Source organism: Nerophis ophidion, linkage group LG08, assembly GCF_033978795.1.
Source record: "Nerophis ophidion isolate RoL-2023_Sa linkage group LG08, RoL_Noph_v1.0, whole genome shotgun sequence".
Lineage (NCBI taxonomy): Eukaryota > Metazoa > Chordata > Actinopteri > Syngnathiformes > Syngnathidae > Nerophis > Nerophis ophidion.
The window spans coordinates 30367253-30381140 of record NC_084618.1 but is presented as its reverse complement, the minus strand read 5'-3'; the positions used below and the strand labels follow the sequence as shown (position 1 = coordinate 30381140).

At 38.0% G+C, this 13888-nt stretch overlaps 1 protein-coding gene across 7 annotated transcripts in view; it reads left to right on the top strand.

Annotated features, from left to right (window-relative positions):
* garnl3 (GTPase activating Rap/RanGAP domain like 3) overlaps positions 1–13888 on the top strand; it is a 224577-nt gene that overhangs the window by 157422 nt on the left and 53267 nt on the right. For 6 of the 7 annotated variants that reach the window (XM_061908276.1, XM_061908271.1, XM_061908273.1 and 3 more), the window contains 4 exons: positions 2798–2861; positions 3007–3033; positions 8770–8845; positions 8924–9022. In XM_061908276.1, coding sequence (XP_061764260.1) covers positions 2798–2861; positions 3007–3033; positions 8770–8845; positions 8924–9022 — 266 coding nt within the window. Of the gene's footprint in view, positions 1–2797; positions 2935–3006; positions 3034–8769; positions 8846–8923; positions 9023–13888 lie in introns of those variants that run through there. The other variant, XM_061908275.1, reaches the window with a different exon arrangement.

Genomic DNA, 13888 nt, shown 5'->3' with positions numbered 1-13888 from the left:
AAGCTATAGTGTGTATAGGCCGCACCTACCAAATTTAATTTTTTTTTTTTTTTTTACATATATTAGCTGCATCGTATATTTTGTAAATGTTTATTTACATACCTTAATTTTTTCCCAAATGATGCCTGTAGCACTGCTGTACGACGGCTGATCAAGCAAAACACAAGTCATTGTCATTGACCCACTAGATGCAAAAGCTAGCTCTCCAATCAGCTAAACAGACTCAATAACTGCACATTGAATTATTGGTGATTTTACCAAACTGAAACAACACAAAAAGAATGCAATTATAAGTTACTAATACTAACACAGACACTTGTAAATGTGTTAGCATATTCTCTAATGCTAACGACGCTAGCTTGATTACATTACGATAGCATGTACAAATACGCATGAAAACAATCCTATAGACATCACACATGGGATGATTTAGTTAGTATGAATTGTTTGTTATATTGTAAAATTTACAAAGTTTACTTTGAATGATGAATCAAAAATCCTTTTAAGCAGAAAGATTATAGACAAATTGAGTTCCGGTTCAAGGCATGGTACATATTCAACCTGCAGCACCTGCAGTGCGCAAACTTGTCCAAAAGATGGTTCCATAGCAAAAACAGTAACACACTTTTTCAGCGTCGCTGTCAGTGTAACATGAAAAATAGTTGTTAAATAGAAAAAAAGATGGCCGTTAATGAAGAAAAATCAATAATTAGCCGCAATATTTTATAAGCCACGCGGTACTAAGCGTTGGAAAAAAGTAGCTGTTTATAGGCCAAAAAATACAGTAATCACCCCTGGCTGGATGGAATTGGTAAGGTTTTTACAATTCCGATTTCACTTTTGGTTCTGCTTAACGGTTCTGTGCTGCGTTATAAGGATAGCAAACAAGTCGATTAGCATTAACTTTGTTTAGTTTAGAAAAAACATGAGTATACAAACACATCAGTAAAGTCTTAAATGACACACAACCTCAATGGGGTGCCAGAAGAAAAAAACAATAAAATATTATTACATATTCTACTGTAGTAAAAAAGACTAAATACAACGTAAATTATTATGTGACAAATGACAAATAACATTTTTCTAAATCTAGAAATTATTAGAATTATTTACTTTAAATGTATTAAATTATATTTGCTCAGCGCTCAAAAGTAAGTACAACTCCGTCAGCCAAAGACAAATACAAGAAAGTCAAGTCAAGTAAAACTGTACATTGTGCAATTTTTCAACCATCAACTATAAAAAATGATCTTCCTTTGGCAGAAAATTAGGCGTATCTGCATTTTTGGAAAATATATGTGATATTTGTGACTAATAATGGTGTCTCCAGCTGTGGAGAACACCTCTTAGGAAGGTGGCGTGCCAATTGCCGGTCAGATGTCGTCTTGTCATGTGATGCATGAAAAGCGTTTGACGTTAATAAAAGCATGTTCTAACGTTGCATTTTAATAGTTAGTTACCTGCAGTAACATTAGACAACGTATTTCATTTCCATCTCAGAGGGGATTGAAAATGCGTTATGTGTCCGCTAACGTTTCTGCAAGTATTTTTCAAAATGTGATGCAATATGCACTTTGCAAGTATTGCAATTTGCCCTGTGGTCATCCTTTCTCGTGAATAATCGTAACGTCTGTGCTGCTGATCGGCGCCTCGTGTGGTGGCGTCTTGCGTGCCCGCAGGCGCCGATATGGCAATCGTTAACAAAACTTTTAAATGATTCCCTTGGAGCCAATTCTCAACCGCTTTTCGATTCCCAAGTAGGCGTGGTCAGGGTAGGAGAAAAATGCAGATTTACCCTGCAGACAACTTGATATTTATAGAGTATTTGAATACAATAAACATCCTAAAGTGGCCTAGCCCGAATGTGCAGACTAAGGCCTTGTTCACACTGCAGGTAATTTTTCTAATTTTGACCTGTAATGGATGTTTTCCTGTCGATGTGAACAGTGTGATTCAGAATGTTTCAAATGCGACACAGGCCTGTTACGTATGTGGATATAAATCGGATATGTATCCGATGGGACTGTGGTCTGAGCGTGCCGGTCGCATTCATCTAACAGAGATAAGCGTCATAATTCTTAATCAAAATAGACGGTTTCAAAATAAATAACTGACAAATGAGCAGAGAACAGGCGGATATCAAATATTTTAGGAACTGGGGTCAATGTTTCATCCATCCTGTCACCGACTGAGCGCCCACGCGCTCTTGAGGGCTTACATCAATGCTTGCCCTCTACCCTGCTAATCTTCTACCCGCAAAAATTCAATTCAGAAAATGTTGACTTGGGTTGCACAAAATCCTTGAACTGAGACCAACCTCAATTGGAGCCATGTGCAATTGGGTGATGCCATGACGTCATGTCTGAATGCGGCATTCACATTAGACATTGCATTTTGTTTTGTAATGTGATCGATTACACAACAAGACTGGAATTGACCAAAAAAAATCTGAGTTGTACATCCCACTCTGCAGTGTAAACAAAGCCAATGTCACATTTTACATTTTGAACTGTCATACAATAAAATGATAACATAATCTGTTTACTTGAGTGTGTGCGTTTTATTCAAATATTTTGGCAAAATGTTTCGCTGCATTATTTTGGCTTTGTCTGCGATGTAAGCGCTCTATCACAGATGGGCGTGGGTTACAAACGGTAAAGCGACTCCTCTGCTGTGTCAATTTGCATTTTTTAGCGCGTGCCCTCGGGCTGTCTTCTGTCTTCCGTCGCTCCTCGCTGTGCTCCTCTCTTTCTTCCTTCTCCTTAATGTAATTACATCCTTGTCTGTGTAATGCCAGCGCAATGAACATGGACAGGTTCGAGAGGGGCCCCAGGGAGATCCTCAACCCTGACATTCAGAAGGTGAGCGCCCTCGGGATGAAATGTAGCACGGTGTCATCGTCTTGAGCCGGGCTGAGCAACTACACCTTTTGCTGTACGGTACATCCTCTGGCCATCGGGTCATCTCTGTTAACGAGTAACCTTTTGTGTCGTCTTCTTCCTTCAGGATCTACTGGTGCTAGAAGAACAAGAGGTATAAGACGATACCTCTCTTGTACATTTGGAAGTAATTTTTATCCAGAAGTTGAACTTTAATGTGTGTTGTTACAATGATAATAAGAACATAGCTGCTATTGGTAGAAAGCTGGTTGGCATTGTTAGCTAACTCCTGGCTGGCTCATGTCAATTAGATCAGTGTTTCTTAACCATAGAGCAGTGGTTCTTAACCTTGTTGGAGGTTCCGAACCCTACCAGTTTCATACGCGCATCCACCGAACCCTTATTTTGTGAACTTTTATTTTTTATTTTATTTTTTTATTTTTTCAAATTCAAGACAGTTATATATTATTTTTTCCTGGTGTACAAAATTAACCGTGCATGAACTCACAACAAATTGCACACCTGCAAATCAGTGTGACTTCTGCTGTTGCAGTATCCATGATACGCCGATATGGAGAAGTTTTTATTCACACGATGAGTCCATACTTGCCAATCCTCACGATTTTTCCGGGAGAATCCCGAATTCCTGTGCCCCTCCCGAAAATCTCCCGGGGCAACCATTCTCCTTTAGCGTCCTCTACAACCTGTTGTCACGTCCGATTTTCCTTCATACAAAAGGCGTGTCGGCGCATTCACATCATTTATGTGGCTTTTACACACTTATAAGTGAATGCAAGGCATACTTGGTCAACAACCATACAAGTCAAACTGAGGGTGGCCATATAAACAACTTTAACACTGTTACATATACACACCACACTGTGAACCCACACCAAACAAGAATGACAAACACATTTGGGGAGATCATCTGCACCGTAACATAACATAACAAATACCCAGTAACCCTTGCAGCACTAACTCTTCCGGGACTTACAATATGCACCCCCGCTACCACCTCAACCACGCCAAGCCCCCCCTCCACTTCAACCCCTACTCCTCCCATCTCCCGAATTCTGAGGTCTCAAAGCTGGCAAGTACGGATGAGTCGGGTGTGTCTTGACTGGCTCCGCCGAACCCCAGAGGGCGACTCACCGAACTCCTAGGGTTCGATCGAACCCAGGTTAAGAACCACTGCCAAAGAGGGACACAAAAACTATGTGTCCATATGGACTCCAGCGGTACTCAGTTTGTAATACACTTTTTCCACCACTAGTGGCAGTAATGACAATCTCAAACAAACAGAAGAGGTGCGGCGCTAAAGTCACAGAGAAGTTTCCAAAGCGCAAAACTTATGACTAAAGCTGTATTTTCATTTGCGCTTTAATTTTTTTGACAGTTTAGTTGAGAAAAATATTAATTTGGTTCATTTATTCTAGCACAACATAATTGTATGTAAATGTCATTCCCTACTTATGCAGTATTCTTGGTTAGAACTTGTTTTTCTAATCAGCCTGACGTAAGCCTCGTGTTTAGTTGCTAAAGATGGTTGATAAATACATTGTTTTGTATCATTTGATAAGGTAACTGAGATGTAATTATTCAATACGTTAATAATCAAAAATACTAACACTAATTCAGAGTTATTTTTGAGTGGGCCCCAGGTCCCTAAGTAGTGGAGAAGTTGGCCCCTGAGGTCAATAAGATTAAAAACCCCTGAATTAAATAACATTTATTCTAGAAGAAAATACAGTAACATCCCCATTATTTGTGTACCGACACCAACCGCAAATAGTGAAGCAACGCAAGTAATTTAGATGCTCGTAAAAATGTCTACCGTTTATAGTTTATAGTTTTCTGAACTATAAACCGCTCCCACAAAATTTTAAAAGAAAAAAACTATAAGCACAGTAACATAACAGTATTACAGTATGTCGTGCAATTAGTCATATAACACTAAAATATTGTGTGTTCCGAACGGTGTCTGTAACACGGCAGTAAAACAGTTGATCAAACAAAACAGAAGTCATCTGCATGGACCTACGAGCTGCATACTGAATAACTCCACGGTGACGTTTTGGGGAATTTACAAAACTGCAACAATACAAAAAAAAAAAGTTATTAAAACTAACACAGACACTCGAAGAAGGGTTAGCATATTAGCTTATGATAACAATGCTAGCGTCATTACACTACAATGGCATGTACAAATATGCATGAAAACACTCCTATAGACATCCCACATGGGACGGATTAGTAAGTATGAATTGTTTTAGTTAAACTGTGAAACTTGATTGAAGCGATGAATGAAGACTCCTTTTGAGCAGAAGCGCTATGGGCGGTTTTACACCGGTTTAAGGCATTGAAGTACATTTTCAACCATTTTTAACATGAAGTGAAGTGGGTTATATTTATATAGCGCTTTTCTCTAGTGACTCAAAGCACTTTACAATATCTGAGTTACATTTAAACCAGTGTGGGTGGCACTGGGAGCAGGTGGATAAAGTGTCTTGCCTGAGGACACAACGGCAGTGACTAGGATGGCGGAAGCGGGAATCGAACCTGCAACTCTCAAGTTGCTGGCACGGCCACTCTACCAACCGAGCTATACCCCCCAATAAACATGAATTGATTCACATGGACTCCGACTTAAACAAGTTGAAAAACGTATTCAGGTGTTACCATTTAGTGGTCAATTGTACGGACTATGTACTGTATTGTACAATCTACTAATAAAAGTTTCAATCAATCAAAAAAAAAAAACCGCAACACCTGCAGTGAGCGAACTCGTTTAAAAGATACCCCCATAATACAAACAATAACACACTGTTCTGCTTGGGTTTAATGAAAACTAGTGAACACAAAACATTATGGCCATTACCCGATAAAAAAATAATAAATTAGCTGCACCGTTTTATAAGCCGCAGGATATAAAGCGTAGGAAAAAAGTAGCGGCTTATACTCCGGAATTTACGGCAGTTTTGACACTAATTAAGTCTGGATTATGTTACCGTCCCAATGTGCCACTAAACGCTACACAACTGGGCTCCTACCCCTCCAGAGACTTGTGCTAGCTTGACATTGACGTTCTCTGTAGTTATTTTAATTATTAACAGAGTCAGCTCCAATAATCTTTCTTACTTCTCTGTAATGGCCATTTACTCACAATGAAGGAAGCTAACAAGCTGAATGGCACACTTTTTCAACTTATTTCGAATCATTTTATGTCAAATAGCTATAAAATATCACAGATTTACGGTTGATGAGATGTGATTTCTATGGGAAAAATGCCTAAGTTTGGCACTCTATTCAAGTCTGGATCATGTTGCAATGTCAATGTGCCACTACACCTTTGTGCAAGCTTGTGCCATTCATTTAATGTATTGTCAACCTGTTTACGAAAAACTCCTTAGAATTTATGCTAAAATACTGGCAGCTGTATTTGCCAATAATTTACTATAAAAGAAATTAGGGCCCATTTTAGTGTTGCCAAACAGCTTATCCCCAGGGTCATGTCCTTAGAGGTGGGAGCACCCGGAGAGACCCCACGCAGTCACGGGGAGAACATGCAAACTCCACACAGAAATACCTCAAGCCCAGGAAATCGAACACAGTACCTCCTTGCTAAGAGGCACAAGTGTTAACCACTGCCCCGTCACCATTACTAGTATTTGCAAAATGCCTGTGTTTCCGAGAGCGGTACACAAGGATTTTAACTTGAAAGTATTTGTACAACCTTTCACTGGACAACTCACAACACGGCCTTCCGCAACATGTTCTTTCAAGTGAGCTATTAAAAATTAGCCTTAAATGCTCTGTATCTGTTAAATAGCTGCTTGCAAGCAATTCCAACACACTTAAAGGCACAGCGTTTGCAATAAAGCACATAGACTTAGCCCCTCAATGTCTGAAACCACTTGCCGCAAAAACACAACAAAAAACATGTTGTCAGCCAAAAGTTAACCCCGCTTTTGCTATAACACAAACCTCTAAAACAATGAAGGTCTGCTGTAAATTTAAATGACCAATCTGCGAGAATTTTTAATAAAGACAAAATAATACTGTGAAGTAATTGCATGCCTGTGACATAACAGTATTCGCAAATACATTGTACAATTTTTCATAATTTTCACAGTAAAGTCCCGTGTTCTGTATGTATTACAACCACAGTCATTTTAGGTTACCTATTGTTTCTTGGCTTGCATGAATCCACTACATTTACTACTGTGACAAACTATTTTAAATTTTACTGTGTTTTACTCTTGCTATTTAACACTTGCTTGTTGTAGTTTTTACGGTGTACCAACTCTCTTTAATTGTTTTTCACCTGGAAAGAAGAAAACTAACAAAGCCAACACTTCGTTATATCGTACATGTATGCTTTATTATTATAATGTAAATTTCATGCTTTATCATGTATTTATAAATGATACGGACTTAAGGTTGGGAAGTATTAAAGGGGAACATTATCACAATTTCAGAAGGGTTAAAACCAATAAAAATCAGTTCCCAGTGGCTTACTTTATTTTTCGAAGTTTTTTTCAAAATTTTCCCCTCTCTGAATATCCTTAAAAAAAGCTTTAAAGTGCCTGATTTTCGCAATCTGTGAAGCCACCATCCATTTTCCTGTGACGTCATCCAGTGATGCCAATACGGATAGCACAGCAAGATATAGCGACATTAGCTCGGATTCAGACTCGGATTTCATCGGCTTAAGCGATTCAACAGATTACGCATGTATTGAAACGGATGGTTGGAGTATGGAGGCAGATAGCAAAAACAAAATTGAAGAAGAAACTGAAGCTATTGAACGAATAGCTATTGACGTTATTTGGCCATGTCTGCCTTAGCGTCGCCGGTAAAATGTGCATACCATCGATCGGAAGTTTCGCATCTTGTGACACTGGATCAACTTAAATCAGTCGATTGGTAAGTGTTTGTTTGGCACTAAATATGGGTGTAGGGAAACGCTGGATGAAAATATAGTTTCAAATGTACATACAGCTAGCCTAAATAGCATGTTAGCATTGATTAGCTAGCAGTCATGCCGCGACCAAATATGTCTGATTAGCACATATGTCAATAACATCAACAAAACTCACCTTTGTGATTTCGTTGACTTTATCGTTGGAAATGCATCTGCAGGTTATCCATACATCTCTGTGCCATGTCTGCCTTAGCATTGCCGGTAAAATGTGCAGACACTGCGGCACATTCGATGGGGTTCTGGCGGCAGATTTCTTTGACTTTATCTTTGGAAATGCATCTGCTTTGAGTGTCGCAGGATATCCACACAATCTTGCCATCTCTGTAGTAGCATAGCTTTCGTCGGTAAAGTGTGCGGACCAACGACTGACCATTTCGTCGGCTTTCACGACACCCTTGTATTTTGAACACATTTCGTCCAATTTCTTGCCACTTTCGCATCTTTGGGCCAGTGGTGCAACTTCAATCCCTCCTTGTTAGTGTTGTTACACCCTCCGACAACACATCGACGAGGCATGACGTCTCCAAGGTTCCAGAAAATAGTTGAAAAAACGGAAAATAACCGAGCTGAGAGCCGGTGTTTGTAATATGTTTGAGAAAATGGCGGCTTTATTACCTAGGTGACGTCATGTTCTGACGTCATCGCTCCGAGAGCGATAAATAGAAATGCGTTTAATCCGCCAAAATTCACCCATTTAGAGTTTGTAAATCGGTTCAAAAGTATATGGTCTTTTTTCTGCAACATCAAGGTATATATTGACGCTTACATAGGTCTGGTGATAATGTTCCCCTTCAATGGCTGGGTTTTCCTACAAATAACATTTGACTAATAATACGGGACATGAATGCTGAATCACAAATATGCTGGGTTCCACTGTACCATTAAAATAATATGACATTTCTCCAGGGCTCCGTCAACTTTAAATTTGGTGTACTATTTGCCAAAGACGGACAACTCACAGATGATGAAATGTTTAGCAACGGTAAACCTTTTTTGTTTTTTTAATCCATCACTGTTAGGACTATTTCCTGCACGTAAAGTTGTTTATTTCTGCTTGTAGAAATGGGCAGCGAGGGCTTTGACAAGTTTCTCAATCTGCTGGGCGACTCCATCACACTGCAGGGATGGGCGGGCTACAGGGGAGGTCTCGACACCAAGAGTAAGTTGCCAAAAACGGCCCCCATTTTCTAGTGTGTTTGTGCACAGTCAGAAGGCTAACATTACATCACTCCATTGTCGAATAAAACTTTTGTTTCATTCATTTGCACATTTTTGGGTATTTTGCCGACATATGTATTGTAAGTCGCAAACTATGGCAAGTACGAGGTTGCTAACAATGAAGCTAATAAGAGTACTCTATTGCGCCCATACGGCTTTTTTTTTTTAAAACGGCAACAATACTCCATTTACATCTCGTGACCTGAATATTAACCAGACATTAGCGATTTTGTTATTATAAGCACGGACGCAGACAAGCTTGTTTTTAGTGGCGCCACGATCACAGAGCGCTAACTAAGGATTGTGAGTGATAGACCATACTGAGAAGCTGCTGCTGCATAGCGTCTGAGTTGGTAAAAGTTCATTCTAGATTATAAATCATGCCTTTCACCTGGATAGTAGAAGGTTGTGGCCATAAACCGAGAGGTTGGTCAACTTTGACATTCTGCTGTAGGTAAATGAATCATATGTCCCCATTCTCGGTGGATCTCACATGGGAGAAAGGTGGGGGGTTAATAATTTTTGAAATGCAGTCTGCTGACAATGATGGAAAGCACCACTCTACAATGTAGGGCTGTGAATCTTTGGGCATCAGACAATTCTATTCGATGAATTATTTGATTCAGGGTCGATTCTCGATTCAAAATACATACTTTTTAATAACATTCAGTTGCGGTTCTATGATTAACTACATTCCTCAATAAAAATAGATAAACAGCTCTGTTCAATTTCTATATTAATTAAAATAAAACTGTTTTTGTTTAATAAAATGCTTCCCATGCATTTTATAAAGACAAATAAGGCAACAAGAGAAATATGCCACACTTCTATTTTATGAAGTAAATGTGTACAGTAGATATAGATCATCTACATCAGGGGTCACCAACGCCATGCCCGCGGGCACCAGGTCGCCCGTAAGGACCAGATGAGTAGCCCGCTGGCCTGTTCTAAAAATAGCTCAAATGGCAGCACTTACCAGTGAGCTGCTTCTATTTTTTAAATTGTATTTATTTACTAGCAAGCTGGTCTCGCTTTCCTCAACATTTTTAATTCTAAGAGAGACAAAACTCAAATAGAATTTGAAAATCCAAGAAAATATTTCAAAGACTTGGTCTTCACTTGTTTAAATAAATTCATTTATTTTTTTACTTTGCTTCTTATAACTTTCAGAAAGACAATTTTAGAGAAAAAATACAACCTTAAAAATGATTTTAGAATTAATCACATATACCTTTTTACCTTTTAAATTCCTTCCTCTTCTTTCCTGACAATTTAAATCAATGTTCAAGTTTTTTTTTTTATTGTAAAGAATAATAAATACATTTTTATTTAATTCTTCATTTTAGCTTCTGTTTTTTTGACAAAGAATATTTGTGAAATATTTCTTCAAACTTATGATTAAAATTCAAAAAAATTATTCTGGAAATTCTAGAAAATCTGTAGAATCAAATTTAAATCTTATTTCAAAGTGGATTTTAACCTATTTAAAACATGTCATCAAAATTCAAAAATTAATCTTCATCAGTAAAAATTACAGATGGTGTTCCATAAATTATGTTTTTTATTTTTTCAAAAAGATTCAAATTAGCTAGTTTTTCTCTTCATTTTTTTCGGTTGAATTTTGAATTTTAAAGAGTCGAAATTAAAGATAAAGTATGTCTCAAAATTCAATTTTCATTTTTTTCGTGTATTCTCCTCTTTTAAACCGTTCAATTAAGTGTTTTTTACATCATTTATTCTCTATAAAAAAACCTTCTGTAAAAGAAAAAAAAATGTATGATGGAATGACGGACAGAAATACCCATTTTTTACATATATATATGTATGTGTATGTGTATATATATATATATATATATATATATATATATATATATATATATATTTATTTACTAAAGGTAAATTGAGCAAATTGGCTATTTCTGGCAATTTATTTAAGTGTGTATCAAACTGGTAGCCCTTCGCATTAATCAGTTCCCAAGAAGTAGCTCTTGGTTTCAAAAAGGTTGGTGACCCCTGATCAACAATATGATTTGTCTGAGTGGCTGGACAGGACAGAAGAAAATAAACAAAATCTAAATAGATTTTTGACTTTTAATTTTTGTTTTTAATCGAGTAGGAATTGTTACAAATAAGAATTGCTATTAATCTGAAAAGCGACTGATGGTGTGGTCAAAGTTTGAATACATTTTTAAATGTATTCAGCACTCTACTGCCATCTGGCGGTTAAAGTGGATAGTCCACCCCCTCAATTTGTCACGTTTCATATGTCTAGATAGATAGATAGATAGTACTTTATTGATTCCTTCAGGTGAGTTCCTTCAGGAAAATTAAAAATCTAGTAGACCTTGATGAGTGGGACCATACGAATCCGACAAAAAGATGCTCGTTTGCGGTACCTTTTTTTTTTTTAACATGTGCGAGATTTATGATTTATTCCTTATCCACGTGGGAAGATAGAATCATCCCATCAGAGGGTATCCCAGTGAGAGCAGACATTGTACGATAAGTGAACATTTTGTTCGTAGTTTGTATTTCTTGTTCATCTCTATAGCAATACTGCTGCATGATGCTTATTGTGCATCATGCAGAACATTGTGATGCTTGTCCTCAAAAAGAGGGGTTGGCAACCTTTAGCATACCAAGAGCCTTTTGATCCAATTTTCCACCAAATAAAACCCACCTCAAGCCGAAAACTCTCTTTGAGCCCTGAAATGATAACGCTACTTGTAGTTTTATTGCGCTTATGCTATCGCATTTATGAAATCAAACAATCGACAAAAACAACTCACCAAGTATTTTTGCTCTGATCAGCTTTCCACAGCAGTTCTGGAACTGCTCTTTTTCGGGCATCTCCAGCTGGGTATTTTTCCGTGAATGAGGTGTGTTTGTTCTGGAAATGCGGTGTGACGCACATTTTAATCGACAAAATATTTAAAAAAAATAATTTGTATATTACAAGATCACAGAACTCTCCAAAATAACTACTGTTACATTACAATAAACTAACTTAATGAGATAGAATAAATCACATTTACAAACCCCGTTTCCATATGAGTTGGGAAATTGTGTTAGATAAATATAAACAGAATACAAAGATTTGCAAATCATTTTCAACCCATATTCAGTTGAATATGCTTCAAAGACAACATATTTGATGTTCAAACTGATAAACATTTTTTTTTTTTTGCAAATAATCCTTATCTTTAGAATTTGATGCCAGCAACATGTGACAAAGAAGTTGGGAAAAGTGGCAATAAATACTGATAAAGTTGAGAAATACTCATCAAACACTTATTTGGAACATCCCACAGGTGTGCAGGCGAATTGAGAACAGGTGAGTGCCATGATTGGGTATAAAAGCAGCTTCCATGAAATGCTAAGTAATTCACAAACAAGGATGGGGTGGGAGTCACCACTTTGTAAGCAAATTGTCGAACAGTTTTAGAACAACATTTCTCAACGAGCTATTGCAAGGAATTTAGGGATTTTACCATCTACGGTCCGTAAAATCATCAAAAAGTTCAGAGAATCTGGAGAAATCACTGCACGTAAGCGATGATATTACGGACTTCTGATACCTCAGGCGGTACTGCATCAAAAACTGACATCAGTGTGTAAAGGATATCACCACATGGGCTCAGGAACACTTTGTTTGTACAAACCCTGTTTCCATATGAGTTGGGAAATTGTGTTAGAGGTAAATAAAAACAGAATACAATGATTTGCAAAATACTTTTCAACCCATAATCAATTGAAGGCACTACAAAGACAAGATATTTGATGTTCAAACCAATAACCTTTATTTTTTTCGCAAATAATAATTAGCTTAGAATTTCATGGCTGCAAAACATGCCAAAGTAGTTGGGAATGGGCATATTCACCACTGTGTTACATCACCTTTTCTTTTAACAACACTCAATAAACGTTTGGGAACTGAGGAAACTAATTGTTGAAGCTTTGAAAGTGGAATTCTTTCCCATTCTTGTTTAATGTAGAGCTTCAGTCGTTCAACAGTCCGGGGTCTCCGCTGTCGTATTTTACGCTTCATTATGCGCCACACATTTTCAATGGGAGACAGGTCTGGACTGCAGGCGGGCCAGGAAAGTACCCGCACTCTTTTTTTACGAAGCCAGGCTGTTGTAACACGTGCTGAATGTGGTTTGGCATTGTCTTGCTGAAATAAGCAGGGGCATCCATGAAAAAGACGGCGCTTAAAAGCAGCATATGTTGTTCCAAAAGCTGTATTTACATTTCAGCATTAATGGTGCCTTCACAGATGTGTAAGTTACCCATGCCTTGAGCACTAATGCACCCCCATACAATCACAGATGCTGGTTTTTTAACTTTGCGTCGATAACAGTCTTGATGGTTCGGTTCCCCTTTGGTCCGGATGACACAATGTCAAATAATTCCAAAAACAATTTGAAATGTGGACTCGTCAGACCACAGAACACTTTTCCACTTTGCATCAGTCCATCTAAGATTATCTCGGGCCCGGAAAAACCGGCGGCGTTTCTGGATGTTGTTGATAAATGGCTTTCACTTTGCATAGTAGAGCTTTAACTTAAACTTACAGATGTAGCGACAAACTGTATTTAGTGACAATGGTTTTCTGAAGTGTTCCTGAGCCCATGTGGTCATATCTTTTAGAGATTGATATCGGTTTTTGATACAGTGCCGTCTGAGGGATCGAAGGTCCCGTTCATTCAGTTTTGGTTTCCGGCCATGCCACTTACGTGGAGGGATTTCTCCAGATTCTCTGAACCTTTTGATGATATTATGGACCGTAGATGTTGAAATCCCTAAA